The 15769-nt window shown below is 38.8% G+C and overlaps 1 protein-coding gene across 8 annotated transcripts in view; it reads left to right on the top strand.

The window, feature by feature from the left end:
• CSNK1A1 (casein kinase 1 alpha 1) overlaps positions 1-15769 on the top strand; it is a 52130-nt gene that overhangs the window by 19408 nt on the left and 16953 nt on the right. For 7 of the 8 annotated variants that reach the window (XM_073355840.2, XM_073355837.2, XM_073355836.2 and 4 more), the window contains exons 3-8: positions 1058-1184; positions 3124-3222; positions 5737-5820; positions 9868-10007; positions 13696-13774; positions 14798-14872. In XM_073355840.2, the coding sequence (XP_073211941.1) occupies positions 1058-1184; positions 3124-3222; positions 5737-5820; positions 9868-10007; positions 13696-13774; positions 14798-14872 (604 nt within the window). The remainder of the gene's footprint in view (positions 1-1057; positions 1185-3123; positions 3223-5736; positions 5821-9867; positions 10008-13695; positions 13775-14797; positions 14873-15769) is intronic. The other variant, XM_073355843.2, reaches the window with a different exon arrangement.

The raw sequence follows: 15769 nt of genomic DNA, 5'->3' as shown, positions 1-15769 counted from the left end.
ATGCTGGAAAGATGGCTGCCAATAAAAACCTGGATGAATGTGTAGTGAGGGAGAGTCTAACTTCCTTGCCCTGTTGTTATCTAGTGAAAAAAAGTCATAGCTTGAAAAAAACTGTACAACTCTCCTCTGGAAAGACTGCTTATATGTGAACTTTCTCTGGGGTGAAACTGGAAACAACAAGAAGCAACACCAAAAATGAGGTGATACCTTTGAAAGGTGCCAGTCCAAACATGGTTTGAACCTTACCGTTCATACAGCTGCCTCTGCTTTGCTCTGTCATTTTAATTTGGTACACTGGTATTTTTCAAATGTTTTTCTGTCAGAAAGTGGCAGACATCGAGTTGAAGACTGAGAGGGATGGGAGAGTTGCAGGTGGAAACTTGACACTCCTTTGTTTGAAGTGAAAATTGAAGGCACACCTTATTAAAATACAAACAAAACCTTTTTGCTCAATGTCCTATGAAAGTTGAGTGCTTTTCCAGAAAGTAGGGTGACTCAGTAAGTTGCTATAGAGCTTTCTGTTGCTGCTTGCTTTACAAAAAGGTATTCTATTTAATAATAATCAATAATAATAAAAAAATTAAACTATTCAGCTTGTAAAGGCCAACTGCCAGTGGGTTGTTTTTAGTCAGTGCTTTTGGTGGTTAATAAGAGAATGGGAGTTAACATCGTTAAAGGCCAGCATTATGCATTGCTTTCTGGAAATCAATGGCAGGAAGAACAAAATGGGGCTGATCCAATTAAGACCTAAACAAAATGAATATTATAAAAGAAGTGCATCATTGCCACTAATCTACATCAAAGTAAATTACTGTCACAAAAAACTCCATATCTAATGGTAGCCAGGGCTTGCTTATAAATACTGAACACTTTGTAAAACAGTCTAGTTAATTGCATTTATGTATCAACAATATCAATTGTTATTTTGATGTGGGAAAACATAGTACTACTTGGCATCTTCTAAAATTTAAATATTAACTGGCTACCTCACTGTTAAACTAACAATCTGTAGTATTATCTTAAACAGAATAACTTAAACATCTCTGTGTCATTGCAGGTGGTATGGTCAAGAGAAAGACTATAATGTTCTAGTTATGGATCTTCTGGGACCCAGCCTTGAAGACCTCTTCAACTTCTGTTCCCGCAGGTTCACAATGAAAACAGTACTTATGTTAGCAGACCAGGTATGTGAAACTTAAATTTGCGTTGTAAGGAAAACGAAGCAAATAATGTTCCTTTTAAGTATGTCAGAATGTGTGCAACCCGGTACTCTGTATACTCAAGTGCCTATTTGACTCGCATAGAAGCAAAAAATAGGAACAGTGTTAGTGGCAGTTTTGTGGTATAGCAGAGCATAAGATTAGCATTGTAGAGAACTCAGAATGCAACACAAATATTAGTATTCTCATGCTAGTGTTAACGCTTTATAAAGTCATGCTCTTCATTTTATTTTACTTACATCACAGATGTCAAGTACTGGTAATGGTAAAAAGCAATCCTCAGCATTTTGGGTTAATTTGATTAAATGAAGCACTCCAATAGGCTTCAGCCAAGCATGTTGTTGGCAGGCTGTATATAGACTTCTCCGTCGAGCTCTGCCACTGCACGTCCGTGTGTACCTGTTACATCCTTGATATCCTGACTTTTAGTCTTCTCAAATTTGAATGGTTTTGGGATGTCTGCTGTCCTTTAGTGACAAACATGGGGATGCCAAACTTCTATCTCTTAATTCAAATCTCTAGAGTTGAGGTTACATATTTAGTGGTGAGTGCCTTAGAAATGCCTTATCTTCACTTGCTTCTCTATTTAGGCGTGAAATATTCCATCATAGAATCTGGGGCTTGGTCTACACTTAAAAATTAGAACCATCTGGCTAAGTCACTCAGGGCTGTGAAAAATTTCATGCCCTGAGTGCCAGGGTTAGATGGACCTAAATATAGGTGAGTTTAAAACTTGTATTGAAAATTATCCAAGATTATCCAACTGATGTTAGTAGTAACTGTCACTTTGCCAAATGGTCATGAAATCCCAGGCTGTCAGCCAAGGAAGGGTAGGGCATTTCTGAGTGGAGATAGGTGTCAACTGTCCTTGTTCTCAGCTGCTTTTAGTCACTGATGCTCACTTCAGAGGGAGAACCACTCTTGGCTGCTGTGGTAGTAGCATCTTTAAATGTTGTAAAACAAAAGGTTATTCTCAAAGAATCAAAACCTGAGTATCTGTGGGACAATAGGAATGCCTTCAAACGCATTGCTGGATAGGAACTTTAGTACAGTAAGTTTAAAGGTGGCCACTGGGACAGAGTCCACTAGGATTGCTACTAGCTTAGAGAGATGCTACAGTATTGACACTTGTAATTCACTAAGGCCTGGTCTATGCTTAATCAGTATAGCTTTCGCACTCATGGGTGTGAAAAAATCCACATGCCTGAGCATCATAGCTATGCCAAACTAACCCTCTAGGGTAGGTGCATCCAGGTTGATGGAAGAACGCTTCCATTGACTTAGCTCCCATTGCTTGGGAGGTGGTCCTACAGTGACAGGAAAAACACCTTCCATTGCTATATGGGGTTATGCCAGCATAGTGATGGTGTTGTAGCTATACCACAATAGTCCCCATAATGTAGACCTTCCTAATGCTATAATATTATTGTCCAGCAAATTAAGATAACCAGAATAGCTAAAAGGCATATGTGGAGTAACCAACTGTTAATGAGTTAGTTCCTAGTCGGACAATATCAGGAAAAGATTCTAAAACAGTCCTGTAGTAAACAAAGTAACTTTAGTTAGGTTGGTTTTTTTAAATTCGTGAATAAATCAGTTGTGAATACAACTTGTGCTACTTATAGTGAAACAGTTGGAGGCTTTTACACTGAAGACCTGTAGTATTGGTCAAGTGATGACAGACCAGTGATTATTTTCATCAAACTGTTTGTCACGTCACTTGACAAATCTATTTTGTGATTATTTGTTAAAATGTACTTGGTTAAATACTCAATTTATAATTAATTCATTAGTAAGGAAAATGAACTTGAACTAAACCACTGGACTTTTTTCTAATATCTTTGATCTTTAGCTTTCTATTTCTAATGTTAAATTCTGATTATTTTTTTTCTTATATTTACAGATGATCAGTAGAATTGAATATGTGCACACAAAGAATTTTATACACAGAGACATTAAACCAGATAACTTCCTAATGGGTATCGGGCGTCACTGTAATAAGGTTAGTCTAAAGCTCTTTGCATGTAAGAACAAGGAGGGTAATGCCTCTAAGAATGGTACTGATAAACTTCAGATTTTGAAAAAAGCTATTCAGCTTGCGATAACTGTTTGTTTGTCATTGCTGAAACAGATATGCCAAAGAGACTAAATCAGTTTAATTCTTTGATGCCAGGTGGTGGGATTTCCTTATGTGTATTGCTAAATGCAGTAGCATGAACATGTGGGCCTTTGACCCACCCCACAAGGAGGATTTAATGACAGGATTGTTTTTAAACATAAAAATCTGAAGTGTAAACTAATTTGATTACCTAAACATTTTCTGTCCAACTATGGTGTTTCATTATTCAAAGTTAGTGAATATCCGAATAGCATAATTTTTTTCCGTAATGTTAAAATCAAGTCTTAACTCTTGGCTCCAGGATGGATATCTTGATGCAAAATGTATTTGCACCAGTGTAGGAGCTCCTGACCTACCTGTCACCAAGGTGTTAAAGTTTGCAATGATTGGTAATGAAACCTTCAATCTTCAGGATTATGCATACAAAACTAACGGTCAGCCTATAGATGGTAGCATTGTTGACTTAAACTGTGTTTGTAACTGAATTTCTGCAAACCTTTCAAGTTGGAGAAGTACTAAAATGTAGATTAGTTGAATGCTTAAAGATCACACACCAAAACTGACCTTACTGGACCTTAAATACTTTAAGTTAAATTGGGAGGACTTCTAGTTGCTAACTTTAAACTTGGGGGGTAGGGGGGTTAATTTAGCCAGAGATGCATGCTTCCAGTTGGAAACTTTGCATAGAGAAATACTGTTTTCCGTGACTAGTTCTGTTGAGTGAAATGTTTCATTCTCAATTGTTATGTTGAGCTCGGGCAGACAGGCAGCATTGGCAATGCAGTAAGCATGCTATTTAATAGAAATTTTTAACTTCAGGACAAACGTACATAATTAAGCTTTTTATTGGAAGCAAGATTCCCACTTATGTTCTTTATATGCTATCTGAGGATGTTTACTATCTTTGGGCACTATTAGCTATAAAATGTTTACCTTTGTTTGCCTGTATGAATGCCAACTTGAAGCCATTAACATTAGAAACAAAATTGGTTGCTAACATGAGAAACATCAGAGTTCTGTCTGAAGGGGTGCAGTGCACAATGAACATTTAGATTAACTGTTTTTGTTGGAAAATCTTTTTGTAACAGTCCAATTGAAAGGTAAAGTCTTCATGTAATCCTGTTGCTGTTAAACCTTGCTCATTCCCAAGTTTCATACTTTTACTCTATAGAGCTCTATTTTTCTCTGCTATAAAGCAGTCAGGTTCTTTAATTCTCTGGCAAGACCTGGCAATATAATTATAAAAAATTAAAATAGCTTGTTTTTAATTTTTTTTACTAGTTTCAGTCTCTGATTTCCAACTTCTTTCGTTTTTGGCCGTTTTCCCACACTTTTGCACAGTCATGCTGGGTTGGCATTGTAGCTCCTTGTTTTACCTTGATATGGAATAATGGCCTAGAAAATACTGCTGTGCTTGTTTTATTAGATGAGCATGTTAGTCACATCAGCTGAGTGGAAAACCTAAATTGTCTGCAGACCATGAATTTTTAGTCAATGCCACTTGCTATTTGTGTTAGGGAGCCACACAATGAAATAGTGGCAAACACTCTTTGTTGCGGGCATGAGTTTTATTAAATAGTCTTTGACGTAAGAATGTAAAATTGTTGCTTTACCTAAGCCGAATTGAAAAGGGACATTTTGTTTCAGTTTTGGACTAATGGCTGCTCCATTTTAGAAACATTTGCTTCCAGATATAATACACTGTTTTGTTCCTTTTCTTTGTAGCTAAGTACAGCTACGTATTTAGTAGTTTTGTACGTACTCCTTGAGGACATGCCAGTCACAAAAAGACTAGGGTACTATGGTAATCTTGTTCCAGTAGCTTCCTGTCAATTATAAACAATATATTTTTTTTTAAATGTAGTCACAATTTAAATTTGTGATCAATTTTTAAATTATTCTCAATTTGATATTTGGGAGTAATTTGTTCCTACCTTAAAAGGTAAACTTTCAGCTCTGCTAGAAATTAGCCCTGCATGCTTATGAAAGTAAACTTTAAGGTGACTAAATGCCTTCTACCTCTTCCTTACTGAAGATTTACTTTTTCTTAATGTCTTTTGGGGAAGGGCAGTTTGTGGTACCAAAGAATGCTTTTTGTAAGCAAAGCTTCAATTTCCTTTTTTGATAGAGCCAAATGTCACCATTGCTATCCCTGTTTAAGGCAGTGCCATTATGGAGTGGCTCGTATTCAAAAATTATCTTGCCACATTTTTCAAAATTCTCTTTAAAAAAAAAAATATTAACTGTTTTGGAAAACTACAGTGCTTGGTGGAAGAAGGATGGCATTTGGCTACCCTGTTCTTTCTCTAACGCCTCGGTGTTGCCTGTCTGCGCCGGCCATTGTTGCAATGTAAGCAATACTGTTTGATGCACTGCCACCCTCTATTGTTTGTTCAGTGTTTAGAATCTCCAGTGGGGAAGAGGAAAAGAAGCATGACTGTTAGTACTTCTCAGGACCCATCTTTCTCAGGATTAAACCAGGTCTGAAACTGTCTCCTATTCCAACCTCAACCCCAAATTCATGTGCTTTATTTATTTTTTTGTTTTGTTTTTTGTTTCTGGACAATGTAGACCTTGCAAAAGCACCTCTTATGTTGGCATTATTCAGACATACTTGGCAAACATGTAACATTTCTAAGATGTTTCCCTGTGGCACTTGTCTAAACTGTAAAGTGTTTTCTGTAAACATAAATGTGAAATGGGTTATATGTACATGCCTCATAGTCAAATGCAGAAATTAGTTTTTAGTTTGGTATATAAAACTTTAGTGCAATTCGTTGCATGTCCTGATGTGTCTAGGTTACCCCTTCAAAGTGGTAGCAACGTAGCAGCCAGACTTGCTGCATAGGGCTGTACACATGCCCACTAAGCAGGGTGCATGCTGTGTATCTGAATGCATTCAGATATGGGGAAATCCTGTTGATCACCTCAGTCAGTCTCCCTTCCCATGCAGTTCTTGCTTGGTAAATCCATTTCAAATGATGGTGTGAGGTCACTCATGACTTAAGACTGTGCTCATAAAATGAGGCTACCCTGATAAACCTGTCTCTTGGATAATCCCGTTGCCTGTTGCTTTCAAATCTTAAGTGTAGGGTTCCTTGCTGCTAGGAGAGAGGACATGGTTGGAAAGGGAAAGCAAGTCTTGTGCCTATTTCTAACCATGCAGTTGAAACTAAATGGAAATTGATCAGAAAGCAACTCCTGGGTTGGTAAGGCGTACTATTCTGGTATGTGGCTTGCGGAAGCAGTAGTCTTCACTGCTTGTAGTTGTTCTGTAGCACATATGCTGCACCTCACTGACAGATATTAGGAATCTAGTTCTGAAAACATGTCAGTCAAGGCAATCTTTATTCTACATCTGCAGCTGCCCTGCCCTTCTACCTCAAATCAAATCAAGGTGCTATTGAACTTGTTTCTATGATGGCTCTTCTGTTAGTGCTGACTGGCATCTGATGGAAGAGTCTGTCCCTGTTAAAATTGGGTCAGAGGGTGTTCTGAAGAGATCCCAGCCTCCTACACTGAGAGATACTACTTTACTCCATTGAACCCATAGTAGTCTAGAAGGGAGGTGGCTGAACTTGCTGTCCCACTCCTGGAGACTAGGTTAAATTCCTGAGGGGGGGGGAGTTAGTGGAATATAACAGATTCCAGTTACTTGATCAGTGTAAAACAGGACTATACATCACTGGATTAGGTCATTTTTAAATAATTGCTGTCTGTAAATTTTAAATATGAGTAGGGAACAACAGCCGTATCAGCCCAATATGCATTTAAGCAGGTCTATAAGAGTTGTAGCAGGAAGCATGGAGTATCACAAAATTCCTGCAACTAAGTGTGGGGTTTTTGTTTTGTTTTTGTTGTTGTTTTTTTTTTTGTTTGTTTTTGCTTGTTCTTTTTTTAAGAAGCAGCAGCAGGTAGGCTTTAAAATGCCATGTGGAACAAAACTCCAGGAAAAAATACAGAATTTGCCTAAAGAACTATAAAGACTGTTGCTGTGTGTGGCTATACCTTTTATTGTGATCAATATCATGAGGCTGTGTTTCTTCCTGCACTTGCGATTAATGGCAGACCCCAAGGATTACAAGTGCCTGTCATATCAGCTGAGACTTTGAAGTATTTCCAGTACTTTGTAAATTCCTTGTGTAGTTTAAATGTTCTGACTAAGTGAATGTATGTAATCACTGAGGAATAAAATACTTATTTTATTTGAGACATAAAATACTTGTATTTGTTGCTGGAAGGGGGCACTCTAACAAACAGCTTTTGTGATCAAAGCATCATATTGGTCTTTGTCATGTGATCACAAAGCTTTAAACTTTGAACAGTGGATGGGAGCCGTCTTTCTGTGTGGAGGCCAGCTATAAATTTACATCAGCACTTAGTTTTTCCTATGTCAAAGGTAGGTAGCACTTGTAGCATGCTAATACAAGTGTAACCTTACAGCATCTACTTTAGGACTTATTAAATTGTCCCAGTAGTTCTAAGAATTTGATATTTCTGCTCAGCCTGTGGGGTGTTGTCTACACCAGTATGCTCAGCCTGTGGGGTGTTGTCTACACCAGTAGTTGTGTTGTGTGCTTAAGAATAGAGATTTTTTTGAGACTGGCAGTGGCTTCATCTGGTGGAACATGAAATAACAGCAACCCAAATTACTGGAAGAAATTTCAGTAAGGCAAAGCTTTCCCTCAAGAGAAAAGGAAGAAAAAATTTCCATGCAGATTTGTGTGAAAGCAAGTTCTTAAGATCATGGTCTTAAATATAAAACAAGTATAAATTATGTCAGAATGTCCCCAAGTTGTTCAGCATTAAACATTACCCCTTATCCCTGCCAACTTAACGCATGTCTTCAGGCTGCTAAAGAGTACTCTGAATTTGATGATTGCTCTCCAGAAGAAACTATAGTTAACAAATCGCCAGCCAGCCACCCTAGAGTGAAGCTTCTTCGCACAGTAGAATTGTTGATTTAATTTGTGTTACCACCTAGATGTACCAAAGGCAGCCCTCTCTCCTTATACTAGGGTAAAACTAGCCTTCAGTCTTTTCCTTCCCACTTGTTGAGTGAATTTAAGAGCCATGTCCTCTATCTTAGTTACCTAGAATAATCTTTTGAACTTAAGACCCTGAATGTGGTTCTCTTGCGAATTATTTAGGAGTCGCAAAAGCCCCCTTAATAGCCTGACACTCAGCCACTTCAATCCTTTGTCATATGTATGGACTGAGACCCCAATCTTCTGTTGGCCTCTGGATCTAATCTATGGCAGTGGGGTGTCACATGTTATCAGGCTGAAACTTGAAGGTTCAGCTAAAAAATTATGAGTATCTTAAAGGAAAGAAAGGAACAGATTTAATTGTTCAGCACTGAGACAGAAGAGTAATATTCCAGATCTATAACTGAAAACACTTTTTTTACATACCTCAGTCTCATTCTTCGCTGCCAAATTCTGCCTGAAGTTTTGCCACAAGAAAATACAATAACTGTTACCACACTAACTGGAATCCAGTTAAACATACTTCCTATTTAAGTTTGATAGTTAGGGAGGTTTAGTTGACATGGGCTCTGTAGAAATAAATCTTAATCTGATCCTTTTACTAGGCTAGCGCTGCTTGGCTATGTGAATATAGTCAGCTGGATTTAATAAAAGCATCTCATGCTTCTGTGGTGCTTAGCTTGCTGACTTCTAATCAGTAGCTTAAAAATATGGGTGTATGGCTGAAAGCAATATATCTCATTGCTATTGAAGTTGGCCTTTTATGCTATGCAAAATGATCTTTGACTATTAAAATGCACAAATGCTAGCCCATCAAAACAATTGAAGGGTTTAAGTTGCTGAGCTGCCATTAAGTGAATATCTAAATGTATGTAGTGCAAAATTGCTTCAGATAAAAACATTTTTGTGATGCATATAGCCATACCATATTTTCCTTTCCCTTCCTAACTAATAATCACATCACAGATCTTGAGTAAGGGCTTGCCTATACTGCCCCACAGTTTGCACTACAGGGGTGTGAATAGCCATGCGTGTCAGGGTGCTCTTCTGTGACGCCTCCGTGTGGCCACTGCTGACACCAACTAAAAGGTTCTTAGTGTGCATTAATGTAATCCTCTTTGAAGAGAACTACATGAATGCAAAGTAAGAACCTTTTAGTTCACACCCACAGCATCTGTACAAGGGAGTTACAGTGCGCACTGTCCACACCCCTATAGTCCAAACTGTAGGACAGTGTAGACATAACCTTAGTATAATACAGATTAGAACAGTAGTAAAGTATGTTTTAAGACTAAACCTTTGAGTTGAGTAGCACAATCTAGTCCCTCCCACCTGGAAAAGGAAAGGCTTAAAAAAACTGAATATTAAAACGTCGAGTTTGCTTGTTAGAGCAAGTAAGACTTACTGTAGTGTTACTTTGCTTCCTTTAAACTATTGCCTCTGGTTTAACTACAGACCTAATGAAACGAAGTACATATTGGGTGGGGTTTCCACATACTTGTATCTGGAAGAAATAACCTACTTTCATTTCTCTTTTAAGTTATTCCTTATTGACTTTGGTTTGGCCAAAAAGTACCGGGACAACAGGACAAGGCAACACATACCATACAGAGAAGACAAAAATCTCACTGGCACAGCTCGATATGCCAGTATCAATGCACATCTTGGCATTGAGCAGAGGTGAGTTCAAGGGGATTACTGCAGTGCTCCTGAAGGCTATGGCTGACCTCATTCATAAGACTCAGAAGTCTCTAAACTACTTTCACTCAAATGTGTGAACACATCCCTTGGCAAATATTTACCTTTCTGCCTGCTTCTGCCAGAGTATGAAAGCTAATTAAGTGCTTTATTTTCTTCCTTGAAGAGTGAGTCTTGCAGGCTGAAGAGACACTTGTGCTGAATAAAATTTCAAAGCACAAATTGTTTTCATTGTGCTGGCATTTGTTGTTGTCACTTTGAAAGGTCTTGGAAGATCCACTTCCATAGCCCAGTTTTTTGTTTCAGTAATGGGAAAAACTCTTAACTGGCTTCAGGGGCCTTTTTGTACTGACTTTCAGTGCTGGTATTTTTACTTTGTCTTCCCCCAGTCATTAATTGTTAGGTTATGAGGATCACGGTACCCCTGCTTTCCTCCTCTGTTCTAGTCTTTTGTATACTTGGCTGTGGTTCTGGTAGTATCCCTGTTCCTAGAAGGGTGAGAGCAAGCCACCTTCTCCAAAGCAAATATTGAAATTCATTAATCAAAAGGGTGGATTCGCACCACCTCGAGCCAGAGTGCATCACTCGCTCTGTGTGCGTGAGCTCCACTCCTCCAGAAATCAAGTGGAGAGAGTGCTCACTCTTCTAACTGTTCAGAAGAACACACAGAATTCAGAGTGTTTACTACTAAAAGAATGAAACAAATCTTGCTTAAACGATGTAAAAAAAAATACTTCACTCCTGTTATAATAGACATCAAATCTCTTTTGATCCCTCGCTTAAATTTCAGTGTTAAAACCTCTATTTAAATTTTTTTTTAATCTTTTCCCTCAGATTATCGCAGTTTGCTTTTTACCCCCACCCACAACAAAGTACATTTTACCTGCTCCTGCTGTTATTTCAGTGGGTCCTGCGGGATCCCAGTCCTGCTGCAGGACTTAGTTTAGAGCCATAATAGGTCATATCCTGAAGTAGTTAGCCTTTCCTGAATTTTTGCTCCCTGTGGTCTGTCGTCAGAGCTTGAACATTATTAAAACATAGCTTGAGCAGCTATTTTTATCTCATCTGTTGTAACAAAACTTATAACTGACTATTCAGAGCATGTGGGAAGGGCTTAGTACCATAGACTTTAGGAAAGGTCCATATGTTTCCATATTGACCTCCTTCCTCTATGGCTTTTTTTGTGTAGCAGTTGGCATGAATAGCAATTTAAATATGGTGGTTCTTCTCAAGACAATTTTCTAACATCTTAGACATGTGGGGCAAATAGAGAATGTGGGCATTAGAACTTCTGATGTGAACACATGCTCTTAACGCAGGTTTTGATACATTGCATCCCAAGTAGATTTGGATAAGCCAGGATCTGAAGGTAGAGGCAGTGATCATAAAAAGGACTATGCATTCTTTGCGGCTATTTTTAGTAGTTTGTCTGGCAGCTCTCCCATCCTCTATTTTGGTATTTGGAATTCTAGTTTAATGGTAAACTTTCTTTTACCCCTCTCTAAGAATTACTAAAACATTCAGACTAAGCCAGTAGTGAGGTCACTAAGTGATCCTCTGCTGTAAATCATGTGAAGGTGGAGGAGACCTGAAACTTGACAGCAGAACCCTTCATCAGTTACAGTACTAAATTGAGACTACCGCAGGGTTTGCTCTGTCAAGTGTAGTGACAGCTGTTACTGAAGTAACATAAATACCTAGTATAACAGAAGGTGATATCATCTCATCCTTTACAAGCCAGATATCCTGGAGTCCACTTACATGCGTTTGGATTCTAATGAAGCCTTTATTAGGAAATGTCAGTACAAGACTGTCAATTCCAGGCTTCATACTGTACAGCTATGGCATTGAAAAATCCATTTAAAACAAATTACAGAGAAGGTGCATGCTGCCCCCTCACTGCCTGGGCTCAGAGAAAACTCCCCCAGAGTCCTACTGCCACCACCCCTATATAAGCTCTTAGGCACATCATGTCTATGCATGAGGTCACTGGGCTTTGCTAGTGCTTATTTTAAAATGGAAAACACAAATGATTTCAGAACCAGCACATTTTGCACACTGTGGTCTAGGAAACTGCACAGTCTGACTGCTGTCACCCGCATTTTTTCCATCCTACCTTGTAAGTACATTCACTGAGTATTCTCTCAGGTAGTAAGCTCTGCAGGGCAGGGTTGTCTTACATGCACATGTGGATTCTTTTGGAATCTACTTATGTAGATGCTCCTTCACTACAGTCTCATTAAATAAATTCCTTCCCCCCCCCCCCAAAAAAAAAGCTTTCTCTCATCTCCCCTCTCCCTTTAACCCCTAGTAGGCGGAAGGAGGGAACCCATTTCCATCTAGCTTACCTGCAGAATAACATCTAGCTTACCTGCAGAATAACATCTAGCTTACCTGCAGAATAACATCTAGCTTACCTGCAGAATAACAGCCTGGCAGGAGGTGTGTTTGATGAACTGGGGTTTGTGGGTAGACACACAAAACTAGTTGGTTCAGACCATGTTAAATAGGCAGCATCAGCAGGCTGGCATATAGAAGGGCAGAGGCCTTCCCTGCCATTGCAGAGAGGACATTGCCAAGAAGGAAGACTGGTGGAGTAGATACCTCCTCACTGCAGTGGATTGCACCTGTCTTTAAATACTCACACAGAAGAATGATTCAGGAAAATGTTATCTGTGGAGCATGTTTGGTGTGATACGGTCTGAGGCGGCTTACTGGTGCTGGAGCATGTCTAGTGGAAACAATGTTTCAGCAGCAGGCTCTTAATACAGTCTGCAAATAGCACTGGAGCTTCCTCTTACATTTTTTTCCCCCTTTTTTGATGGTTTAAAAGTGTGTTTTAAATATAGAAGTCACATCTGCTCCCTGTCTAAATATGGTGATATAACTGAACATCAGAATCTACAGTAAGCCCCATAATAAAAGCAGAGTTCAAGGAAAAACTGTTTTAAGTAGGTCAAAGATGTAAATAAGGAAGACTATAGAAGTCTCTTAAAATAGCACTAATTCAAATCCGTTTCCTGCCCGAGTTACTTAAGGTGTGTGTACACTCCAGAGACTATACTGGCATAGCTCTGTTGGAAAGGAGTATTAGGGATTTTGTCCCCACGTGACCATAATTAGGTCGATGGAAGCATTCTTCTGTTGACATCACTGGCTGTTACGTCGTCATAACTACGTCAGTCTCGTGTGGATTTTACAGACTCCTGATTTAGGTTTGTGGACCTGAATATCAAGTGTTGACTGGGCCTTAAAAGGAGTTAATGCATCTGTGGTTATCAAATTTTTCACTTTGGCTTTCTGGAGTTCCATGGGAACAAATTTTCATAGATGTGCAGCTGTTTAGTCACAACTGCAACTAATGTCAATAGGAGCTGAATGGGAAAGTCACTTTCCTTGCTTTGAAAAACTAAGTAACATTGGAGCCTTCAGACTGATTGTTACATGTTTTCCCTAAATTTCAGTATCTCTAAAATGACTTGTAGAGAAACATAGCTTAATCCCAGATTTTTCTCCGTTTTGCTCATTGATTCCTTGTGTCATTGTTAGAAATAGTTTGAACAAACATGAGACTGTTTCTAGTTTAAGGATTCTTATGAACACTAAATGGTGCAATCTTAATGTTCTGATAACATTTGCAGTTTTTAAGATTGTCTTTTTTTCTCTACAGTCGTCGAGATGATATGGAGTCTCTAGGCTATGTATTGATGTATTTTAACAGAACCAGCCTGCCTTGGCAAGGATTAAAGGTAGGCCATGCAGTCTGCAGTCTTACTGTAGACTCTAAACATGTAAGAGCTGGTAATGGATGCTCTTGACTACTAGCCTGCATAAAATGATCTGTGCAGTTCTAACTCAGAGCTCTTTTCCAAGTTTAGTTTTACTGGATGTGACAGGAGAAGGCCTCTGCTTTTACTCATGCAGTATGCAAAATGTGTGTATTGTTTCACTTTTTAAATTTATGCTAAACAGTGGCTTACATCAGCCTTGCAAAAGTACTCTTCCTATCCAAGGCTGAGGTCATTTTGGAAAGGGAGACATAGATATAAAAGATTATTTTAATAGTCTCAGTAACTATGTAGGATATGAAAGTATAACTTTAAAAAGAGAATTTAAGTCTCGTTTGTGGGTTAGCTGAATGGCTATCTTAATTGAAACATACGCAAAGCTTAACTTAGGTGTGCATTTGCATTACCCTATGTCAGAACATGAGGTCATCATGTAAAAGCATGGTGAATTTGTGATTTGAATAGTGTAGACTTATTCTTTACTGTATTTTAGTTTTCTTTCCCATATGGGAATTGTGCTGTTCAGGGGGCGTTATAGCTGCACAACCAGTAAGTTTTTAAACAGGCAATCTGATGGTAAAATGCTAGAACTTTCCAGCTGCAATCTAATGTAATGGTTTCTCACTAAAAAGTAGAGGCAGCAGTTGAATGGAGTTCAGAAATTGGAATTAATGGAACTTTTGCAAATGGATATTCAAGTAGGGTCTGAGTGGACAAAAGCAGCAGCTAGAAAGACACGAGTTGTGCCATGTGATGGAAGCCTTAGACTGCAATAAATGGTATTAAACTGTGTCCAAATCTTAATACCAGATTGACCTTCATTCCCTGTGCAATAAGTATGTGGGACTTGGAGATTTCACATAAAAAAAACTTCTGGTTGACAAAGGGCTTTCCCTGTCAGTTTGATTTTTATTTTTTGCTACTGTCCTTGTTAATCCAGTGTTGCACAACATCTTTTTATATTGTGACCCACATGTTCCACAGGCTGCAACAAAGAAGCAAAAGTATGAAAAGATTAGTGAAAAGAAGATGTCCACTCCTGTTGAGGTTTTGTGTAAGGTAAGAGTAAATGGAAATAATTTTATTTCACCGCATGACATCATTCCGTAGAGACTCAAAGGACATGTCCAGTGCGTTGGACACATGGTCAAAGCACTTTAAATAAACTGCATTCTCTATTCACTTGAATTCTCCTGCTAGCCATTGCTACTTGAACAGCAGGTGCAGCTGGCAATCTAACAAGATCCTTAATTTGCAAATATAAATAAGGCAGGCATAGCCTCGGTTTGGGGGGTCTGAACAATATAAATCTTCACTTTTGCCAATTCTTCTTGCTCTCACCATGTAAACGCTCAGTCAGGTTTATCTGGGTTGAGTGTCGTCCAAATTCTTCTCAAAGTATTTCATTGAGGTACAAATAGAATACTTGCATCACGGGAAAGATTGGATGAGATGAAGCTACAGAGGTCTCTCATCCAGTGCTGTGAGGGAACACTCAGCAGCCTGTGTTTCCTAATAGTCTCCTATACCTGTTGAGTAGAAGAAGCAATAGAATGGACCCCTGTGGAATCCCACTTGAGAGGCCTGACTGCAGAAAAACAATTATCCAATGCTGTCATCTGGGATTTCAAAGGACCAGCTCACTGTACCCTCTCCAGGGCTGCAGATGTCAGCACCTCATGGCATCAAAAGCAAAGGCATAGATGCCTGCTTTTTACCCATTTCCAGGGTAAGGTTATGTTGTTGGTTAGGTGTCTTCCAAGAGTCCCTTGGGTCTAACTCTGCAATCCTGCAAATCACCATATAGTGAATGTTGGAAAAGTAGTTCTACTTCCTACAGATGACAGATTTTACAAGTATCTGCCACTGAATTCTCCCTCCTCTTGCTTTTTTTCTTACAACACTAAAGCATTAGTTTATGCAAATAACTATTTTATTATTAAGAATAGGGCGTTT

This window comes from Lepidochelys kempii, chromosome 8 (genome assembly GCF_965140285.1).
Source record: "Lepidochelys kempii isolate rLepKem1 chromosome 8, rLepKem1.hap1, whole genome shotgun sequence".
NCBI classification, from domain to species: domain Eukaryota; kingdom Metazoa; phylum Chordata; order Testudines; family Cheloniidae; genus Lepidochelys; species Lepidochelys kempii.
This window is presented reverse-complemented; position numbering and strand designations above follow the sequence as displayed.